This window comes from Camelus bactrianus, chromosome 30 (assembly GCF_048773025.1).
Source record: "Camelus bactrianus isolate YW-2024 breed Bactrian camel chromosome 30, ASM4877302v1, whole genome shotgun sequence".
Classification (NCBI taxonomy): Eukaryota; Metazoa; Chordata; class Mammalia; order Artiodactyla; family Camelidae; genus Camelus; species Camelus bactrianus.
This window is the reverse complement of record NC_133568.1, coordinates 27,242,501-27,264,319: the sequence shown is the minus strand read 5'-3', so window position 1 is coordinate 27,264,319 and position 21,819 is coordinate 27,242,501. Positions and strand designations below refer to the sequence as shown.

The 21,819-nt window shown below is 42.0% G+C and overlaps 1 protein-coding gene across 3 annotated transcripts in view; it reads right to left on the bottom strand.

Moving 5' to 3' along the window:
• ZNF407 (zinc finger protein 407) overlaps window positions 1-21,819 on the bottom strand; it is a 365,189-nt gene that overhangs the window by 144,454 nt on the left and 198,916 nt on the right. For 2 of the 3 annotated variants that reach the window (XM_074355228.1, XM_074355229.1), the window contains 2 exons: window positions 6,173-6,339; window positions 2,458-2,541 (listed from right to left, as the gene is read on the bottom strand). In XM_074355228.1, the coding sequence (XP_074211329.1) occupies window positions 2,458-2,541; window positions 6,173-6,339 (251 nt within the window). The other variant, XM_074355230.1, reaches the window with a different exon arrangement.

Genomic DNA, 21,819 nt, shown 5'->3' with positions numbered 1-21,819 from the left:
CACTCTAAAGCCAGGAGGATGAATGAAGCTGAGTGAAACAGTAATTGGCCCTGCACAATGCCACCTGCGGGTCCCCAGGGCTACCTGCCCACATCCTGGTGGCGAGGCTTCCTTTCCTCTCGTTTCCCTTATGGAACAGCACATGCTACTGCGAACCATGTTGCTCTTCACGCTTCCCTGTACAAGCAACAGTCTCAGCCAAAAAAAACCACAAGGAGTGTTCTGCATCTGAGGCTCCTCGGACAGAAGACTGACAGAAAGCCGGCGGAGGGACACGAGCAGGGTGCGGCCGGGAGCGGTGCCCCGTGCGCCACAAGCCACCAGTCGCGGGGCACTCCGGCCATGACTCCCGCTGCACGCGAGGAGCTGCTCCTGTGCCCTTGAATCAAGGGTCTCTGACAGGTGATAAAAGTAAATCTTGGGATGGAAGATGTTTTGTGTCAGCCCCCGAGACAGCCTGTATTGCAGCCGGGAATTATTTACGCCATTTGGAACACTTCTGATACCGATCCCCTTCCAAGCTGACTGTAATTTGGATGGGCACTCTGCGGTAAAAAGGTAAACCGTGTCAAAGAGGAATACATCAGAGAAACACAGGTTTCAAAAGAACCAAAGAAATCCAACCTTGGGGAAAAAAAGTTGTGTGTTGCTTAAATACTATCAATCTGGTGTTAAAGCTAAGGGCCTAGACTGAGTTGTACTACGCTGTTTGGCTGAAGCAAACAGTCTTAAGAACTGACTTTGGTATTAAAGAATCATGTTTGATTTGTGCCATAGAGGCAGATAAATGCCAAAAAGACAGATGCCTCTGTCTGTGAGACATTGTCCTATATGGTATAAAGTTAATAGCAAAGTAATAAGGAGCCTCTGGACCTGACATAAAATATAAAGTTGTGCCTGCTCGATGCAGGCTTCATGATCGATCACCTGTAAACGCCTGTGATCACAGCATTCTGTCCCCACTGCGGCGGGAAGGGGGAGCCCTGCCAGGCTGGCCCAGATGGCACACGGGTGGGTCTGCTGGCCCCCGGGGCCACGCCAGGGTGAGACCAGGTGAGCAACAATAACACCTGAATGGTAACAGTTTGGGCATTAATAAACTGAAAATATTAAGAAACAAAAAACCAAAAAAACACATGTATTTCCAACTTCTCCAAAATAGCAGCCAAGGTTGACTGCCAACCACTGGGCTTGTCTGCCATCTCTTACGTTGAATCTTTAAACCCCCAGATTAAAAAAAAAATGTGATCACAGGTTGCTACCGTACACTTAAACTGGAGTTTTAAGTTTATAAAGTTAAGTGTATTTCCAACATTATGTTAAACACTGGAAATTTCTCAACTCAGTAACCTTTATCCCGTATAGAAATTTGAATCATATAAACTTAAGATCTAAAAGGAATGACTGGCATTAATTTTCATTGGTCTTTAAATACCATAATGGGCATTAAAACTCCTTGTAGCTAACTGTTGAATATAACATACCAAGAATCAAAATACCATAAACAACATATTTCATGTGTCTTAATTTTACGCCATTTTGAGTGTAACTGCCAACTCAACCATTCTCACGGTGCTCAAGAAAACGTCTAACACTGAGTTAGTTATACATTCTGTTACTATACGATTTATCATCTAAACTAGAACACTTCTGAGAGTAAAACGTGGTTCTATTAATAGTTACAAGGGACAACACCACACATCAGCACTGTCCCAGGCATATATAATTCAGAATTTAAAGTAATTACTTGTAAGACCTATTGCAGCATACCAAGTAGGTAATCAACCTTAACAAACGTTTAAAACTTTGCACCCTTATGTGTTCCTAACCAAGGCATCTGTTTTATTTTGTTGAATCACCAAGAATGCACATCATGGAAAAAAAAAAAAGATTCTCATCAATGCCCTTATCTACTTAAGCTGCCTCTTCACTGCCTTCCATTCTTGGTAGCAAAAATAAGTGAAATGGCATCAACCCACAACCACAGCTACTCGGTCCTGCTGGCAGAGGGATGGACGGCCAGGTGGTCAGCTAGGCCAGGAGAGAGATGAGAGGGCAGGGCGGTGGGTGAGCAGGTAAGCAGCAGCCGAGAGACAGGTGAGCGGGAAGGCAGGCGGCAGAGCCTGGCTGGGAGGAGGAGGAGAGCACATGAAAGGAACACGGCGCCCTGTCCTCCCGCAGAAGGAGGGCCTTGCCTCTGCAGAAGTGTCTGGTATGGCTGCACGCTGGAGGACACACACTTTTCTCCCTCCTGCTTACCCTGAATTTACAGAGGACACCTGACCCACAACACCCGCAGTAGGTTTACTTTACAAATATATCAAAACAATCTTATATTATTCAAGTAGAATTTTCAGTAGACCCTCAAGTATGCAGATTTCACAAAAATTGACAAGACAGGCAATAGAGACCCAACAGTGCGTGCGGGGGGCCGGCCCTGACTGGGGCCACACTGACCTGTGTGCTGCCGGCGGTGCTTGGTGAGGGCGTGCCGGGTCCCGCCAGCAAAGCCACAGAGGTCACACAGGAACGACTTCTCGCCTGTTGCGACAATAAACAGATGAGGGACTGCGGAGGTCACAGACCATTAAAACATGTCTATCAAGGCTTTCAGGGTTACTAATCCCTCCAATCAAATGTTTCCATGTAAATATGTCAAATGGGAATGAAATTACCACTGCGGTTTATTGACTGTGATAAAATCTGAAAAGCACCACTGAACATAATTACATACTTGTCAGACCCATAAAAATTAGCTTTATTATCAATGGAATGGTTTTGTACAACTTCATTTCTGGTAGATGTCTTCCAGATGGGGCAGCTTTATGCACTTGAACAGTTTTTATGCATATCCTGATTTTTTACAATTCCCATACATCTGGCCTTTCTGAGCTGAGTAAAGATTGCTTGGAATAGTTAATATACAGTATATATGATTCTGCTTAAATAAAACATTGAATTTTCTAACAACTGAAGGATACTGAATTGGTTTTACCTGATTCTATCAGAGTCTTCTTTAATAATGTCCTACTTAATAATATGAATGAAATGGTTTCCTTAAATATACTGAAGATCCCAAGTAAATAAAATCCATATCACTCAATACCAATAGCAATTCAGTGCTGTTTATGTTTCTCAAACTTCCGTGGTACAAAAAAGGAAGTCTAGGGATTGCTAAAGAAATTGTATAAAAATTCGTATTACTCATCTTTAATGATGACTCCTGGCTGGAAAATTCTGCAACAATGAGAGAGAGATTTGGCAGACTTCATATTTGTGAAATGTGTAAATGCTCATTTTTAAAACGTTTTTACACAAGCTAACACTCTGCCCCACAGTGCACACACACGTGCAATCTCTCTCTCGTCCACAGCGTATCTGGGCAGTAAGTGCCGGCACACAGACAGGCTACCCCAGAAGGCTCACAAAGAAGGACCAAAGAATACAAATGCTAACCTTGGAGAGAGGCACTGAAATCATACTTCCAAAAAATGAAACAAATCATCTGTATGTATCTTAACCGGCTTTACTCATTTGGATGTTTAATGCAACAAGTCTTTTAAGGGTTTTTGCCCACGTCAGCCTACATTGTTCTAAAACAGTTAGGTGTATTGGAACAGAAATCTAGCTTGAGGTGTTTTGGAAATGGTACTCGCCTTTTTAAAGTTAGAAAAAACAGTAAATATAGGAAGGCAGAATAATCAAAGAGTAATCAGAGTCTTCCCCTCACCTAAAAGCAATACTAGCTTCTCTCATGTAAATGAATGAATATATTAATAAAGAGAGTTTTAACCTAATTATGTTTAATCTTATTTCCCAATGGTATGTTAAAATGCTCATTATGATCGTTTATAAAATAAGGCAGAATTTAAATACTTTTTCTATCTTTACTTTTCTATTTTGGGGTTAAGTTTATTTCTTGGAATCATTATATCAATATAGGAAAAAAAAGAACAGAGTAGATGGGCTGTGAAGAATAAAGTTTAATTACAATCACTCATTTAATTATTTAATCAATTTGAAATATAAATCTTTCTAACTAGCTGTATTATCAATTAAAGAACACTGAAAGTAGACTTTTTTCTTAAATCCCAAAAGATAATTTGCTCGTTAATATTAACGTACTAGTCTATGTTGAGGCAAAATTGTTCTCTATGATTTATTCATCACCAGAGTTTCGTGGGCATTAACCCCTGGTGACCGTGTGGAAATGTGAACACGCCATCCACACGCGCACACACAGTCACAAGCACACGTGTCTGGGGGGTGGCGGGGGAAGACTGGCGCTGTGCTGTCCCATCAGAGGAAGCTCTAATGAGGAAAGGGTGTTCCTCTTCCTTCCGGATTCAAGAAGACTATCATGCCTTTTTCTCATTCTTTGTGATCCGTAGCTTTCTTGTAAGATATAAACATTAGCAGACAAATTCTCATGAAATTTACATTCCTTACAGGTATATGTGCTGCATGTATGAATGAAGTTTTATCTCCTTTCCTATTTTAAGATATGTGTAAGCACAAAGACAAAAAACCTATTAATTTTCCCTGTGATTTGGTTCTAGATACATAAGTGACCTTGATTTTTTTGATGTGTAGGGTTTTTTCTAGGATGCTAGCCTGCGATGTATATTGTATGTCATATTTACCTTGGTGGCTTGATTTCCTTGTCCTTCTAAATCCAATTTTCATCTGCCCCCTCCCTTTAAGGGGGTAGATGGAGTTAGGGTTGGATAGTGGGCAATAGAGTATTTTTCAAGAAAAAAAATTTAAAGAAAAAACTAAATGTAATAAAATATACTCAATGTAAAAAAGGGTTTACTTAACATGCCATATTTATATGATAGCAGAGATATAATAGGAGACTTTTCTTAACAACTTGAATTAGTTTCAAGTGTGCCATTTTGCATTCAAATGTAGAAAGACACGGAAACCAATCCTTTATTTTCTATTAGAAAACAGCCACTGTCCCCTATCTCTCATTATGGTGCAGACTACAAGACCTAACAACAAAAATCCATATTATTGATCCAGCCAAGTCTCCACAATTATTCTTTAGAAGGAAACGCCGACGATAAATTACATCTGCACTGGCTTTTCATCTGCTGTTCGATATAAGTGATCTCTCAGGGCAGGCTGGAGACCTTAAATCGTCAACGCCCTTGTCAAGGAAGCTGAGGAGGCCTGGGCTTCCCACAAACTGCTTCAGAAGAACTTTTAACCTATAATTTCTAACAATAATATAGGATTCCTGGCAATGAGAAGAACATTTGGGAATGCTGATTAAAATTTATTATTTCTTCCCTTGAAACAAAATCCCTTCTGAGAGGTGTAAAGAGAGCGGAGGCCACACAAACGCCACAGAGCTCGCGGCAACAGCCTTGGGGAGCCGAGGCGGGCCCCCAGCCACACACCGGTGACGCGTGCAGGGGCCGCGGCCCTTGGATAATGAAAACCACATCGTAAACGCTGGATATGGCCAGGGGAAACACATTATGAAGGCCCAAATGGAGAGGGCTCAGGACCATGCCTAGAACAGGTGTATTCCGGATGCTGCTTCTACTCTTAGTTGGTTTAAATTCCAAACAGTCCGTGAAATGTTTTGATGTACAATGGATATGAATTTGTACTTTTTAAATAAATAATTAGCTGAAAAATTTATACTAGCTAAATTCAGATTAGTCTCTCTGTGTTAATTTCAAAAAAGAAAGGAAAAGTCTTGCATCTGCTAGTATTCTCTTAAGAGAAATATTAATTTGATTTAAAAAATTCTAAGTGGTACACAGAAACAAGATTCAGTAATGTTCAAAAACATGACAGCACTGAGCTCACATCAGTAACAAAATATGACTGGTTCTCTATGAACACAATCTCTCCAAATGATCTTCTATCAAGATCCCACCTACAGAGATGTTTAAACACATACACGTACATGTACACACACAACATAAATCAGCTCTGAAACACGAAACTTGCTTTATTTAAACACGTGTGTGCGCGCGCACACTCATACGCTAAAATTACCTTGAGTATCACTGAAACCCAAGGAAATGACACCACACCCCCCCCTTTTTTTTTTTGATACCATGTACCTTCTAACATGCAGTGACCACAACCTTAAACCCTACAGACAGGGAAGGCCCTCCGGGCCTGCCGGGCTGCTGGGGCGCGGGCACACCTGTGTGCGTGCGGTAGTGGTCCTTCATGGCGGAGGCCGTGAGGAAGGAGTAGTGACACGTGGGCCAGGTGCACTTGAACGGCTTTTCTCCCGTGTGGAGTTTCATGTGGTTGTTGAGGGCCCACTTCTCTGTGAAGCTCCTGTCACACAAGTGGCACGAAAACTTCCTGCATGGAGGAGAGAGAAAGCGAGGCAGGCGTTAGGCCGCGGCCGCCCTCCCCCCCCTCCCCCCAAGCGGGCCGCGCGCCCGGAGCGGGGAGGAGGCCCGCGGCCCGGTCTGTCATGTCTGTATAACCAGGCATTGATTTTTCTGTCCAGGCCTGGCACTCCAGCCATTTATTCTCTGCTTTGCGGTTGGGCCCAACGGGTTTGAAAAATTCTGTTACAGCCCAGTCACCCCTGAGGCAAATGTGAGAATAGATTTCACCTGCACAGGCCTGCACCACTTATCCCGGGCAGGGCTGTCAGAGCAAAGGCTAAATGAAAAGCCATCCGTACTAAACCGCTCAGACAGCCCCGCTCTCCGCGGGCTGCGGCCAGAGCCCCGGCCCGGCCGGGACGCACGCTCCTGCCTGCGCCGCGCGGCCCGCCCCCGAGGCTGCTCTGACCCCGCTGTCCTGCGGCGGCACACAAGGGTGCGGAAGTTCCCTTCAGTGGGGATGAAGAGTGTAAATGTAACTTTGAATAAACTGTGCCTCTGGGAACAATGAACCTCAATTATCTCCTGGATGGAATGAAAACTGAAAATAACAGATCAGTACTCAAACGCTAGAAAATACTTCAGCCCCACGGTTCCCAGTTAAAGATCTTTTTAACACCTTTAGTAACAGAGGTAAAATGAACCAGAAGCAAAACCCTTCACTACTTTCTCTGGTTGCTCTTCTGCTCGTTTTCACTTGCATTCATGGACTCAACACCGAGATTTACTTCTCATTTCTGGTATCACTGAGTTTAAAGCGATCCTGGTGACTAACTCAGCAGTGTCCAGCTAATTAATTTGGGATAACGAACAGTCAAATAAAACCAAATTAAAACCTAATATTCAAAATTAAAATATTTTAATAAGTTGATAAGCACAATGAGACAGAAAAGACAGACTATGGTGGCTTGATTTGACCATCGTAAACTGGTTTATACTTTTAGCAAGTAAATATAACTTTAAAAATAAGATTATAACCTGTGTTTCAAATTATGATATAAACAAGGAGATGTAAACAAGGAGATGTATACTCGTTCCATAAACACTTTAACTATGATTTTAGAAATTTCCTTACTCCTGTAAGGGTAGAAGAACTCCAAGCTCCAGTTAATTAATCTCCTCGTGTTGAGACAAACGTGGATTACTTTAACAAATTAATCGGTGTTTCACAAATTCTTACGAATCGAAATACGAAGTTATCTTTCATAAGAACCCCTCTTCATTTGTTATATGTAGTGTATTTTTACATTAGATCTTAAGTGCAACAGAAGTAAGAACTGCTAAATATTTAAGAAACGTCACATAAAATATCTTAAGTGCTTCATTAATATTAAAATTGCCAATTAATATATCTATATAATATATGTGTAGGGAAATTCTATTTACAGCCATTAGCACAGACTGTCTTTGAAATTAACGTATCATTTGATCATTGCTTACTGGTTCTAGAGAATGACAAATAGAACTAAATACTTCAAAATGCACTGTAAAAAAATATCATGTCCGTATATCTCTTTGACGGGTCTTCATGCATTTAACATTTCAAAACCGTGACAGGGATCTTATTTCCAAGATAAATTCCCCTATCTACTTATTTCTTCATGTATTTATTGTGGATCTAACCTTCTCCTACAAGAAATAAATAAGGAGGTTAAGTAGATGATATCTTTTAACAAATAGTCTCTCCAGACTGCATTACAACTTTATGAATGACAAAATAAATCCCTCATTTTAGAATCTACCATGATGTACATTTAACAAAATTACATCTATGAAACCTCAATATATGTACTCTATTATTCATACACAATAAAAATGTTAAACTAGAGCTTAGAGCCTGTCATGAAATGACAAAAGCCAGATAACAAAGAACTAAGGCCACCGCTTGACTTTCAGAAAACCTCACGTGTTTGACAACGTGCCTTATGAAAAGAAGGTCACGCACTGGTACTTTGAAAAGAACCTGAAATGTTACCAATGTAAAGTGTCCTTATAAGACTAAGACCTGCTCATCAAAGGGGACCATGCAACTTGGAGTCTCAAACGTTGCAAAATGTCTGCCTTCCTGCGACACGTAGGGACGGCGTCCACTGGGGGATTCGCTCTCCCTGGGCCGTCAGGAAGCCCATCTGGAGGTGCCTCCAGGACAGAACCTGAGCTCAAACGTGCACTTCTGCTCTGCCACGTGGACCCAAGAAGGGAAGGCACCATGGTGTGTTCTGGGTGTGCTTTGGAAAGGCTTGGACACCCCCTACACCACAAGCACTGTTCCAGAAGGCAGAAACAGAGAGGAAAGAGTCAGATTTGGCTCTCGAGGAAATCACGGTCTACTAAGTGAGAGAACCCCTCCACAAAAATAACCTCAATGTCAGGAGAAAAATGTAAAATGCCAACATAAATTTTAAAGAAGAAGGAATTACTGGGGCAGGGCAGATTAAGGATGGCTTCCCAGAGGTGGCGTTTAGATTCAGAAGATGGGTGGCAAGTGGAGACACAGGCCAGCAGGGGAAATGGGCGAGAAGCAGTGCGGGGACAGTCACGGAGCTGGGAGCTCAGGGCCCCAACAGGCCGCGTCACCTGTGGTCTCACAGCCGGCCCCCCTCAACTGGGCAGGGCCACCCAGTTCCCTAGATACCAGGGGAAGCCCTGGGGCCACCACTAGGCTGGGCTGATTATTATCAGTGCTTTTCTATCCCCGCGTGGTGGGCTTCCATCAGAAACTTCCTGCTTAACCGAGCTTACGATATAGTAAAAAGACGTCTGTTTGGCAAAAACTTGCTAGTCACCGTGAAGGGAGTTAAACAGCTGGTCAGCTAGAAGGATGTGCAATGGTGAGTGACAACCATGTGACGCGGACAAGCTAAAAGGCAGACAGCTACGATGGCTCTCAGTTGGCCTGGTGACAACATTTCCAGCCTTACATAATCTAGTGCGTTATAACGGGTAATAAAAAGTTCAAAACACCAAATAGTACTACGAGACTTGCAATGAAAAAGGCCAGTTTGTTACCTTCCCTTTCCTCCGGCTTCACTAGATGTTTCTACTGGATATAAAGTGATATTAAAGGGTTTCAAAAGGAAGGAAAAAAACACAAAAGCAAAATAAATCAAAACGAACCCTGACTTCTCAACAGCAAAGCAGGAATTAGAAGACAACGCAGCAATGATTTGAACATTTTGAGGGGAATGATCTTAAACGCGGAATGTTACATGTAACACCTTTAAGCAGTTCCTAACAGGTGCTGGCGTTACCGAGTTCCTGGTTTCCAGGGGTTGAGATGTCTATCATGCTAAAAACTTTGTGGAATAAACCCTTCTTCCTGTGGGTAACTGTCATATAAAAGTTAGTTAAGAGTTCATCTGAGAGCATGGATTTATAAGTATTCCTAAATTAAACAGGGCTTCTAGCTTACATTCTAAGCATTTTTCTAGTACTCGTGATATGACAGCAGGTTCCTTTACGTCCTGTTACATGTGCAGTGTCCTCCTTCACCCCTCACACTGGCAACGGCCCCGAGCCTGTGTTCTCTCTGTTAAATCCGGTAGGAGACCTTCTCTGAAATCACTCAGGACATGATTTGTAATAATGGAGCCACAACTGAAACCCAACTCTCTAGACCTAAAATTCTGAATAGAGAATACTAAATATCTTCATTGCTACACATGTAATAAAAACTAGAACTTCTCATGGGGGTGTTGCTAGGTGTTATGTACGTACAAAGTTAAACTGAAGAATTAGCAGGTGTTTGAATTATTTTTATATGATTAATGGCACCATCTTAACACACACTTCTGCCTTAGAGAAACTGTTAGAGCAACTGTCTGTTTGTGAATGCTTACAGGGCAGGCAAGTTATGTCAAAGCAGGTAAATTCTATTCTGAGTTGTGCCCTTAACTTTATCTTTCTACATTACTACGGAAGGTAAACATCCAAACAAGAGGTTTTATACTCCTCTTCAAAATGTATTTTTAAATGTTATTTTAAGGTTTTTAAATCTTGTTAGGTGGGTTATTCATTCAGTTTATTGGCAAGTTAATAAGAAATCTGCACATATCCCACTTACATATGAAGATAAAAGTATTTTGATACTTTGGTGCTTTATTGCTTTATAATTTTTGAATATAGTAGGAAGTGTCACTAGTATATTTTTATGTTCTTTTCTAATCTCTCCAATTCAGGATAATTTGGAACGTAACTGCCTTGGTGATGCTTCTTAGAGCGGCAGATGTCCTAACCTCGTCTTTCTCCCGGATACCGCAGCCTGGGGATACGTGACTGAGAAACTCAGGCACAAGCACAGGCCTGTGGGGGGGGAAATGTATCTCCATTAAAATGTAAACAATCTTGAATATCCATCAGCTAGGGGTAGAAAAATACTGAATTTAAAATAATGAACATCATAATGATGTTAAAAATGAATCAACAAGAGCTACATTTATCAGCCGGGGTTAAACAACCTAAAAAATGTCACTGCATTAAAACAAAACAGGCTAGGTAGAGAATTGTACCGTTTATATACAATTTTTCAATTCAGGGGAAATACTAAATATAAACATATGAGCTCCACATGCAAAAACACACATGACATCCCAGTTTATGACAACTGCTTGTTTCTGAGAAACAGGTTAGGGTGTGCATACAGGGGCAGAGTTAACTACAGTTGTACAATTTTGTTTTTTTTTTTAAAGGAATACAAAGTAAATATGGCCACAGGTTAACATCTTCCAAAGTGCTTTCACTAGTTATGAAATTTTCACAACTCAAAATGAATATTTTAATTAAGCAATCCAACAATCTCTCATCTTCTCCAATGTCTTGTCAAATTAATAAGTCATACAAATTCGTATCTATAAAAAACACAGCAAGGAGCAAGATCTGCTACAGATGAAAATGTAATAAAACAGTAAGCTAAATTTTGTTAAAATATTAAATAATCACGCAGTTATTATCTTTCAAAACTGTGAAAAAAAGGTGTTGACTGATTCGAAACGATTACTGTAACATTAAACTGATGTTGCAAAAACTTAACTGACAGGTATCGCTTGTCTTTAAGAATAAACATAGAACACAGAAGTGTGTGAAAACAATCCAAGGTTTGTATGATTCCTAGCAAAACAGTCCAATATACTAATGAATTTGTTTCAACAATTTCTAAGTCACTCAAATACTACCAATACACATGCAGTTTCTTTGGAATAACAGCCTCATTTTAAAATTACTATAATTTAATAATTATGTAATAATACACTAAGAGATGAAATCAAAACAGAATATGATGAGGTTTTAGCCCAGTAGGGTTACCATACAAATTTCTGCTGAGCTACACATAAAACTGAAAAACAATCACCTTCCTGAACAAAGCAGCACATAAAAAGGCAAGTACAGACAGCCACTGCAGAGCGACTTCAGTGATCAGTGAGTTCACATGAGCATCTTCTGCTAAAAGGTACCCGAAAGATAACAAAGCAAAATGGAGACGTTCAAGAAATTCTGCCACAGTAACAAATCCAACACGTATACGCACCAGCACCCTGAGACACCCATACTGTTTCTGACCTAGGGAACGTGGAGGGAAAATACACAGCACTTAAACTACCTACTCACACAAGACAGGCACTAAATCCACATTAATTACCCCAATATTACTCCACAGCAGTTCTGCTCATCTTATTTCTATGAGGTTCCAAAGAACTATTATCTATTTTTAAATAAAATACACAACTTTAAACTGCATGGAAAAGTAAGAATCTCTGTTTTCTTTAAATTGAAAATCGAAAAGGTACACTGACAGCTAATAACCCGGAAGACACGAAGACACTCAGGGTCCCTCTAGCCACTTCCTTCTGAACACACACACACGTGTGTGTGTGTGTGTGTGTAAAGCTTTGACTCAATGAAGTTGCATCCTGAAACCAAAAATAGTCCAGGGTAATACTCTTCTCCAGATTACTTAATTAGGCTAGATGCTGAGAGTGACCTGTTTCTGATTATATATAAAACATGAGCATGATTTATATCAAGAGGCCACAAAGACCTGAGATTAGAAAGGCTTCATTTACTAAATTCAACTCTTTAGGCCCAAGCGTGGCTCAGAGAGGAAAGTCGGAAACCGCCGAGAGGGCATTTATACAGCACACAAGGGAGCCTGTGCTTAAGCCGAGAGCCTTGAGTGTGTTTTTGCCCTGAACGGGTGATAATTAGCCTGGTTAACAGGCTAGATCCTTGTTAACTAGCTGGGAAAGAAATTTAACCTCACTCTCACCAACGACTATCATCTTAAAACCTGTTAAGATATCATTCTGGTTCTAAAAGCTGTGAAATACATTTTCTGGCCCTTTCAGTTCTTTCCAAAAGTTGAAAAGCTTTGTGTCAAAATTACTTTTGGGAGGAGCATCGGGCAGAATATTAATCCCAGGTTGCCTCAGTCTACTGAGAACCAAGAGAATGACTCATTCTAAAGAAAAACATTCAAGGATTACAAGGGCCATGCCCTCCAGATTGAAATCATCCTTCAAAATCTCATTCCCATGAAATTTTTCTTTGTCAAAGAGACCATAAACTCTGGCCTACCCCAAACCATCCTACTGAATTCAGCTGGAACGGCCCCAGTTCCACTGCACGAGCCGTATCCCACACTCCCCACCACAACAGGGGACAGGAACGGCTCTGTGTAAAGGTCAATAAATATTTTCTACTTGGTGGGCCAGCAAGTCTTTGATGTAACTTTCCAACTCGGCCTCTGTAGCACAAAAGTAGCCATGGACAATCCATAAACAAGTGAGTGTGGCTGTGTTCCAATAAAACTTTATTTACGAAAGCCGGCAGTGGGCCCATCCTGGCCTGCAGGCGGTGGTCTGCCAATCCCTGGCTTAGGTGAGGTTGCACCCCTCAACCCGTACCCCTAAAAGCACCCTGATCTGTACAGGCTAAATGATTCTGAATCAAACACTGCCACAAAGGTCCACTCAGCCCCCTTTGCAGGGTTTGAGACATTGGTTTAGTCCTGAAATAGTTCGTGTTTCCTGCAGGGCTTCAAAACCCCCAGCATGAGAAGGACAGGTGGAAGGAATTATCCTGCATATGAGACCCATTCCAGTGCAGACTGGCCCGTCCTCTTCAAACCACTCCCTTTCAAGTGGATGGCAGAGCTGGAGGGCTTGCAAAGTTGAAACAATTTTAACTAACCATAGAAGTCAAGTCCCGGAGAACAAGACATATATTAAATTGCCACAGTCCTCTAGTCTGGACTAAATGAAATTTTATCGCTTCAGGTTAGGTAAGAAAACACTGGATTTACGCAGGGAAGGTTAAAATAGCAGTTACAAATAGAGGACTAATATTACTGTTTAAAGACCATATAAAGAGAATTTCTTTTAAATCATTGCTTTTACTGATATAAATAATTTGGGCTAAAATGACAAAATGCACTTCAAACCCCATTTACACCTTCATCCCAGATGTCTCGACTAATGTTCAGTCTTTGGACATTTATAACACAAGCCTAACAGTCTTCAAATTATAACAGCTCAGCTACTTCTCTATCAATTGACCAATTAAAGAAAAGTATATATTCGAACCTACTGTGTGTCCAGCAATGCCCTGTGCTATGCAGAAACCTGTAAATGAACGAAAGATATATACATCTCCCCAAAAGGAGCCTAGGACTCAATGGTCGACACTAATGTTGGTGAAATAACTGGAACAAAAGCGCACCACATTTTGCTGGACTTTTTAAAATAGCTTTTTGAAAAGATGTTTAGAAAAAGCATCGGTGAATGTAGATTGAAGCAGCTGGAAAAGGTTTTATGCAGGAGGTGGGGCTTCGGTGGGTGTGAGAGGACAGAGCGGACTTCCCATAGCAGAGGCGGCAGGAGTGACAAGCGGCAGGAGACGCAGGCAGGGCTGGGTGAGGTGGGGTGTGCCAGCCCCGGGCCCATCATCCCAACTGGGGCGGGGGTGGGGAGCACAGAAGGGACAAAACAAGTTGCATCACTTAAACTGAGTCAGATTAAAGAGATCTAAATAACTTGGGCTAAAATGAGAGAGAAATCCTGCTAACAAGACAACAGAAATTTGACTTTGATATGTTTGTTTTTCTGTTCTTTGTTTTTCCTTTTCCTCCTTCCTATGTCTCTGTCATTGCTTGTTTTTCACAACTGTTTGATTATAATTTTCTAAGGAGCTTAGTGTGGCTTTATCCTTCACGAAGGATATGGTACACTTGAATACAAGCCAAAAACGGGTACACGCCTGGGGAGAAACCTACCATAACACTGTGCAAACCTGAGATTTATGATAAACCCGTTTACGTACTGGGCCAAATGATACACCATCTTATAAACAGCATGCAGGTGCTGACAAGGACGGCTGTGTTTCAAGCTACGTGCCTGTGGATGCTGCAGAAGTCTTAGCTCAGAGAACCCCAAACTACATCATCTGCATGTCAATGGGAAAAGGCTTTACCAAGTTTTCAGGTGACACTCTTGCCACTTACAATATTAGAATGAATTGATTTACAAATATAAGTAAGATAGATTTTACAAATAAGACCAAAAAATAGGCTTACAGAAAGGAGAAAAGCACTAATTTAAAAAAATCAACTACAAAATCAATTTTCTTTTAAATTTTAATATGTTAATATTAAACACAACTGATATATTAATAGAAGCTGAGCATGGGCCAGAAGTTCTTTCCTGATTCAGACAACTTGTCACTGAACCACTCATCAAGAAACTATGACTTGTACAGAATTTATAAAAGTCATAATAATGTCTTTATACTGTAGTGTTACAATATTATGCCAAAAATTGTTTCATTGACATGGTTGTGTGAAATGTTACTAGGACAAATGTACATTGTGGAAGAACATCACGCATCTGTGCAAACACGATGATTCCAATCCCCTCTGCTAGTAGAGCTGACAGCTTCCTATGAACAACGCTGCTCAGTTCCTTGCACGCCGCAGACTCGGAAATAATACTTGGGGTCAGATATTCATGCTGCCGGGGGAAGAAAAGTTAATAAGTGTCTGGCCTTGGGCAGCCTCTCTGAGCCTCAGTAGGACTATGTAATTTTTATTCCTGGCCTGTATTCACGTCAATATTTCTAAAAATACCGAGCACGAGACATCTCTTCATTTTACATTACAGTGTAGATCGCTGGCGTTCTGTAAATAGTAAATCATAAGAATTATCTATTAGCCCAGCACTGTTAAAACAGCAAGAGTAAGGGAGCCGTAGTTTCATCCTCGGATCCCTTACAGCTCCAACCCTCCCATGAAGACCTCTCAGGGTGTTGTAAACAGAATAGCTTTTTCTCAACAACATTAATAAGCTGAAGACAACAAGGCTGCTCACAGGTAGCGCCTGAGTTACGCCCCTAACACAGCAGATTTAAACCTGTCAATAACACAGCCCTGTCAGGCCCAGCAGCAGACAGCAGAGTATTTAATTCTCTAAACTTATGCATTTGTTAAGGGACAGTGGACCTTCACTACTTATCCAAAAGGTAACTTCACAGGACTCAAGTACACGGCAGATTCAATGGAAATGAACAAAATAATATTTCTTCCTACCAAACAAGCTTAAAATCGCCTTCAATAAATGTATAAAAATCAGGTATTTTTTCCTAAAAATATTCTTTTAATACCGCAACGTGTTCCAGAGACCCGTGCATTTTCTGTACTAACAAGTATGGTCTGTTTGCACTTTACCATGTAGGTCCTTATGTATCTATTATGGAAACAGGATTTCTGGACATTTGAGTATATTTGCCAGATTCAGAAAGGACTGTCCAACGTGACGGTGACTGTGTGATTTGCTGGAGCTGGGAAAGGCAGCCTTTCCAAACTTAGGTATTTCATTGTCTTGGCCTTTGTCATCATCTCGGCCTTCTAGCGTGTCAGGATGATCTAGGGAACCATTTGAGCTCAAGGTAAGATTAGCTAGAAGGGTTGAGATGTATGGCCCAGTAATCTCAGAGTTCAGTACAAAATTGACCCTTTCTGAGACCTCAGGCCGAGGAGCGGCAGTTACAGTAGACTCGCCGAGTAAACGTCCCAGGGCATCTGTGCATTGGAGCGTCACCGCGGCACAATGCGGGTTCAGAAGATGGGTTCGCTGTGGCCCCTGTGGGGCCCGATGTGGATCACAGCTTGCTTTAAATCATAATATTCTGACATGCAGGTACACAGGAAGATCATGTCGTACGGGACTTGATCTACTCCTTTCCAAATCGTAAGTTCAAGGGAAAGTACTAAAATTAGATTAACATAGAAAACAAGTATCCAAGGGTTTTAAAGTCACTGTGATCCAACTGAGAGTAAGTAGGTAATTAGATACTAGTGGTCCCGTCCCTGTTTCTCACACACACCCCTGCGCAGTGGGTATGAAGTAGCCTGCAGTGAAGCTCGAGCTGACCCACAGAGTCATACATCTCTCAGGTGTATCTGGATGGAAAGCGCCTTCTGAACACAGCGGAAAGCAATTAATTCAGCCTCCTTTCAGTACAAAAGGGTGTTATTTACTTAAAATGTTGTACGTGTACAGCTATGGAATTCTTATTTTCACAAAATAGATTTGTGGATTTCATCTACTCATACATTCTAAATTATTTTGAAAAGATAAATTCAGATAGGCATCTAAAAACACTGCCTATAGATCATTTATACTAGTTTTTCAAATCTTATCCACCTCAAACAAAAGACTATGTGGAATAACATTATCACTTATTGTATACCTTCCAGCATTCAAAATATTAAAGCAAATTCCTTTCTAATATAATTAAGTGCACAAGCAAAAACAACTGGAAGGGTGTAGGTGATAAAATGTTTACACTTGGCATAACTATAGCGCTAGGGAAGCTAAAATACAGAATTAACTGACGCTATCAAAGTGAGGTTAACAACAAAAAAGACTTTTCAATTATGGGCTAAGAAGGAATAAAAATGAAAGTCAAAGAGCTTGCTAGTTTAGACTTTATGATACAAAGAAAACAAAACCACTCAACTCTTTATATCACTACTATCTTTTTATTAAGATTTTTCAAACTGAAATACATGGAAATGAATTAAAGTCCAAGAAATTATTTCACCTAAGGCAGTAACAAGGAGGCTTTCGGCCAAGTGGGAGCAGCCACGAAGTTTGGTGAGTGTCAGGCGGGGCCAGCTGCCCCCGCAGAGCCGGGGGACAGCAGCCTTTGAGCGAAGGCACCGGAAAGAGTCGAGGGCGCCCAGCAGGAGGGACGGCGGCACCCCGTTCTGTGATGTGGCCACGTCTGCATCCTGCCAAGCCTGGCACACAGGCATCTTCGATGAATGTCAGACTGAGCACAAGAGCATGGCCTGACCTCCACCCGGCAGCCTGAGACACCAGCAGCCGAGGGCAAACGCCTCCCTGACTTGGGAACACAAGTCTCTAGATGGTCTCGTGATTCTCGGCCGCCACCTGCGCCAGCACCCCCCACCCCCGCCCTTGGGAGCCCCGATGACCTACGTGCCCTCCTCTGGTGACATCCACGTTTGTATAAATGATTTGCTGAGCCTACGCAGTGAAGGCCACAAAGCTGACAGCTAACCGCAGACACTGTTCATTACGATGAAAGAATCTTCTGTTTGCCGCGAGAAAGCACGTGATGACGGTTCTGGGAGAGATGGTTCCAGGTGTTCCACGCTTGACGGAGGGACTGGGGACTGAACCCAGGACCTCATGCGTGCTGAGCACACGCAGCCGCCTCGACACCAGCTTAGCTGAGACACGAGTGCCTGGGTTGTTCTTTTAGCCCGAATTTCAACCTATGTCAGGTGCAATGGAGTTGGAATAAAATACCTCCAGAGTACGTTGCAACAATAAAACCCTACATTTCTAATTTCAACTAAATTTCCACCTAGTCCAGTCCTGAGGATGTGTTCCCAAAGACCCACATTTCTGAAGTGACATGACTGAAGGCTGTCCTCTCCAGCACAGGAAAGAAGGGCTCTGAGGAAAAGACTCAATCAAATATGTCTGGCTGGGGTCAACCAACCATCACAGTTGACAAGAAATTCTCTCTTGCCGTATCTGAAGGCCCTGTCTTTCTATCAGCGTGGGGGGTTGGGGGGTTCAGTCCAAACGCTAGTTAATCCTCCACTGGCACAAAAAGACCTGACTTGCAGGAGACCAAGGCTTGAGAGCTCTAGCCCTCATTTGTCTGAGACAGTAAAATAAAACACAGAAAGTAACAGTCTAATAAACCATCCTTTATAATAATGAGTTAAGCTTATTATTACACAGGACAGGAAGCGCAGGTGGGGGGAGTAGGATAGTCGCATTGGGAAGGACCAGAGAGCGCGCCCGAAGGTAAGCCGCTCTGACGCCTACAGGGAGCCGGTGCTCCAACAATGACTGAACTTCGCGACTAAAACCCAGAGGCTAGGAAGAAACAGCAATAAAAGACGAATAAAAGGAGACTTCCATACAGACCCAGAAGATGCAGAAGAAGCCTTCCCCTGGAATTTACATGAGGAGATGCACAGAAACTTACCTAACAGCTAAGAACTAAAGGAGAGGTGCTGAGAGGCAGAAGAGACACTCGTCCTCACTTCTACAAACCGCCTCAGGGAATGTCCAGGGGCCGTGCTGCACATTTCCAAACATCGCCAACAATTTTCATAATAGAGAAGTTTGTATCGGTTGCCAGCATCTACTACTTTTCAAAGATAATACGCAGCAGAGCACTGAGGAACACATGCCGAGTCGCTCGGAAGCGGGAGGTGGAGGAAATGTCCTGGGAATAAAGCCCAGGTGAAGACTGTCCTCTGGGGACAACGAAAGCGAAAGCATTAGCGCACTTCAACCACCAGCAAGCGAGCAAGCCCCCTGACGGACTCCAGCTTTCACCTGCACGTGCGTCGGTCCAACCAGGGCTCAACTTGACGGACAGAGTTGGTAACAGAGGAAAAGAGGTGAAGAGGCAGAATTATGGTAGAATTCAATGACCAGACTTCAGGGTATGCTTCTAAATAAGTTGATCTAAAAATGTGGGCAATGTAACAATTAATAAAACCACTGAAAATCTGACTTAATTACGTGAAGTTATGATAAAGGGCTGTGTAAATGTACTCTGTACTCTGGTACCAGGGCAATCCAAACACAGGTACCACACCTTCACAGAGCACAGGATGGGACGCGATCACACCCTCACCCCACAGGACTGCTGTCAGTGGGCCAGGTGCGCGTGCTTTTGTATACTTTTATTTCTCTTTTCCCTTGCTGTTAAAATTCTTAGAAAAACCTTTGGCCACTCTCAGACACGTGTGCCACCTGTCCCTGGGCAAGAGCACCTCCCTGGGAGCCCGCCAGCTGCCTCTGCTACACCGGCTCAACCTGACTGCCGCTCGCTTCCCTGGCCAGAGTTCAAAGATGTGTCCTGCAAACCTCCTGGTCATAGACGACCATGGTCCATGGCCGAGGTCCCCTCTTTGTTGAAAACAATCACTACTGACTCCCATCATTTGCAGTTAGCAAGGAATCATTCATTTGGTAAAACCAATCTGAAGATCTGAACGAAAATTTAATCAATCTAAATAATCTGACAGAAACCTTAAAGAAAACTTCTAAAGTGACACTGTTTACCTGATGAGTGGATATTACAATGGAGACTTACTATAATACAGATCTTTCAGTCACGGAAAGATGCTCTATTCTCACTGAACAAACATATGAAAACACTAAATTCATTTTTAACTCTGAGTTTAAAGTCATAAACTCAGATAAAAAGCTTCAATTTCTCCTCAAGAGTAAGATTTAATGTACAGAGTCTTAAATATTGACACTCATAAAGTCACTGCTATTCGCAGTCAGCAAATAATGAAATAATAAAAGGTATTTTTAAAACGAAAAACTAGGTGTTGATGTAACACATATAAAAGTCAATAAAATAAATGCACACATATAAGTACAGGCATCTTAACAAACCAAAGCAGACCCCCTTGGACACCCCTGCTCAACAGCTACCGGCACGGCGGGCTACGCACTCCCAGAAGCCGTAATTGGGCATGATGCATTCTATCCGCTTTCCCACGATGTAAAAATAACCAAGCTAAGTAAAGTTATTCCTGCCCAGAACATGCTGTCTATCCGTGTGGCTGAAAGCAAACCTCTAGTAAATTCCAATGTATCCTCTTGCCAATCAAGAAACGAATGACTGGCACTAAGGCAGTCTTATCTGGGCCTTAAGTCTGCGGCACCTTCTGCGAAGTGATGTCATTGCTCTAGCAGACGAAAATAAGCAGATTATTACAGTGACTGGAAGCAAACTAAACATTTGGATTTTTGCATGGACAGATTTACACACTGTCTGTCAGATAAAGCACAGTTTGCCTGCTGCTTACACTACAAGCATGTGCCTGACAGCTTCATCCCAGGGTGAGCATCTGGTTACATCAACAGGCCATCCCCACCTTTCCTGAAGACTGACAGTCTGTCTTAGTTTAAAGTGCAGTTTCGGACTATCAGTTTTCCTGTCTTGCACACGAGGCCGATTACCATCAGAGCACTTCCTGGAGGTCCAATCAGGTTTTCTCACTGCCTGATTCTGGGCCATACAAAGTGTGGTGGACACAGGGATGGGAAAAATATAACTCTGGAACCAGTTCTGATGACTGCTCCTAAGGCATGTGTTCAAGGGGGAATCAGGTCAGTGTGTGTGTGTGTGTGTGTGTGTGTGTGTGTGTGTCTACAAAATTACGTCTGAAATAATTCACAAGTATATAATGGTTTTTTTAACCCTAATGGTTTTATTTATAAAATTAATTAGTATTTCTATTTTTACAGTTGCTGTGTTTTTTACTGAATTTTTTGTATCATTCCAGCAATTAAATGAAACACCAGTGGCTTATGGTCATATAAAACCCTAACACTGAGCTCAATGAAATGTTTAAAAAGTAATCTACCCCTAGTTAACACTGTTCCTGTCCCCACCATGATACCCAAAAGAAAACTTACCGAATCAACATACCAGTGAATGCTGATGCGTGAAAGTGTGGCTTAAAACTTACTCTGGCAGCAACAGCAAATGGCAGCGAAAACTAGTCACAAGCAAATGGTGACTATAGATGCTGCGAACCTGCTTCAGATGGGTGAGGGTACGTTTCGGTCTGCCAAGCAGTAACACCAGCAGCAGCAGCAGCAGCAGCAGCAGCAGAAATAAATAACGGTAGTGTCACCACAGTTCTGCAGTTCATCGGAAGCTCAGTTACAAGTTACCCTGAATCAAACACTGATTATTTAATAATTAGGTACTTCTCAAAAATAAAGGCATGAGGTTCTCATTCAAAGTGGTCTGGCTGATCAAGACAGATGAATTTCCTTTTAATAAGGAAAACAGTAGGCACTAGTCATTTTAAAGAAAGGAATGAATGTCTTGAACTCCATTGTTAGGGACACATGCATTTCTTAATTTTTATCCCTTG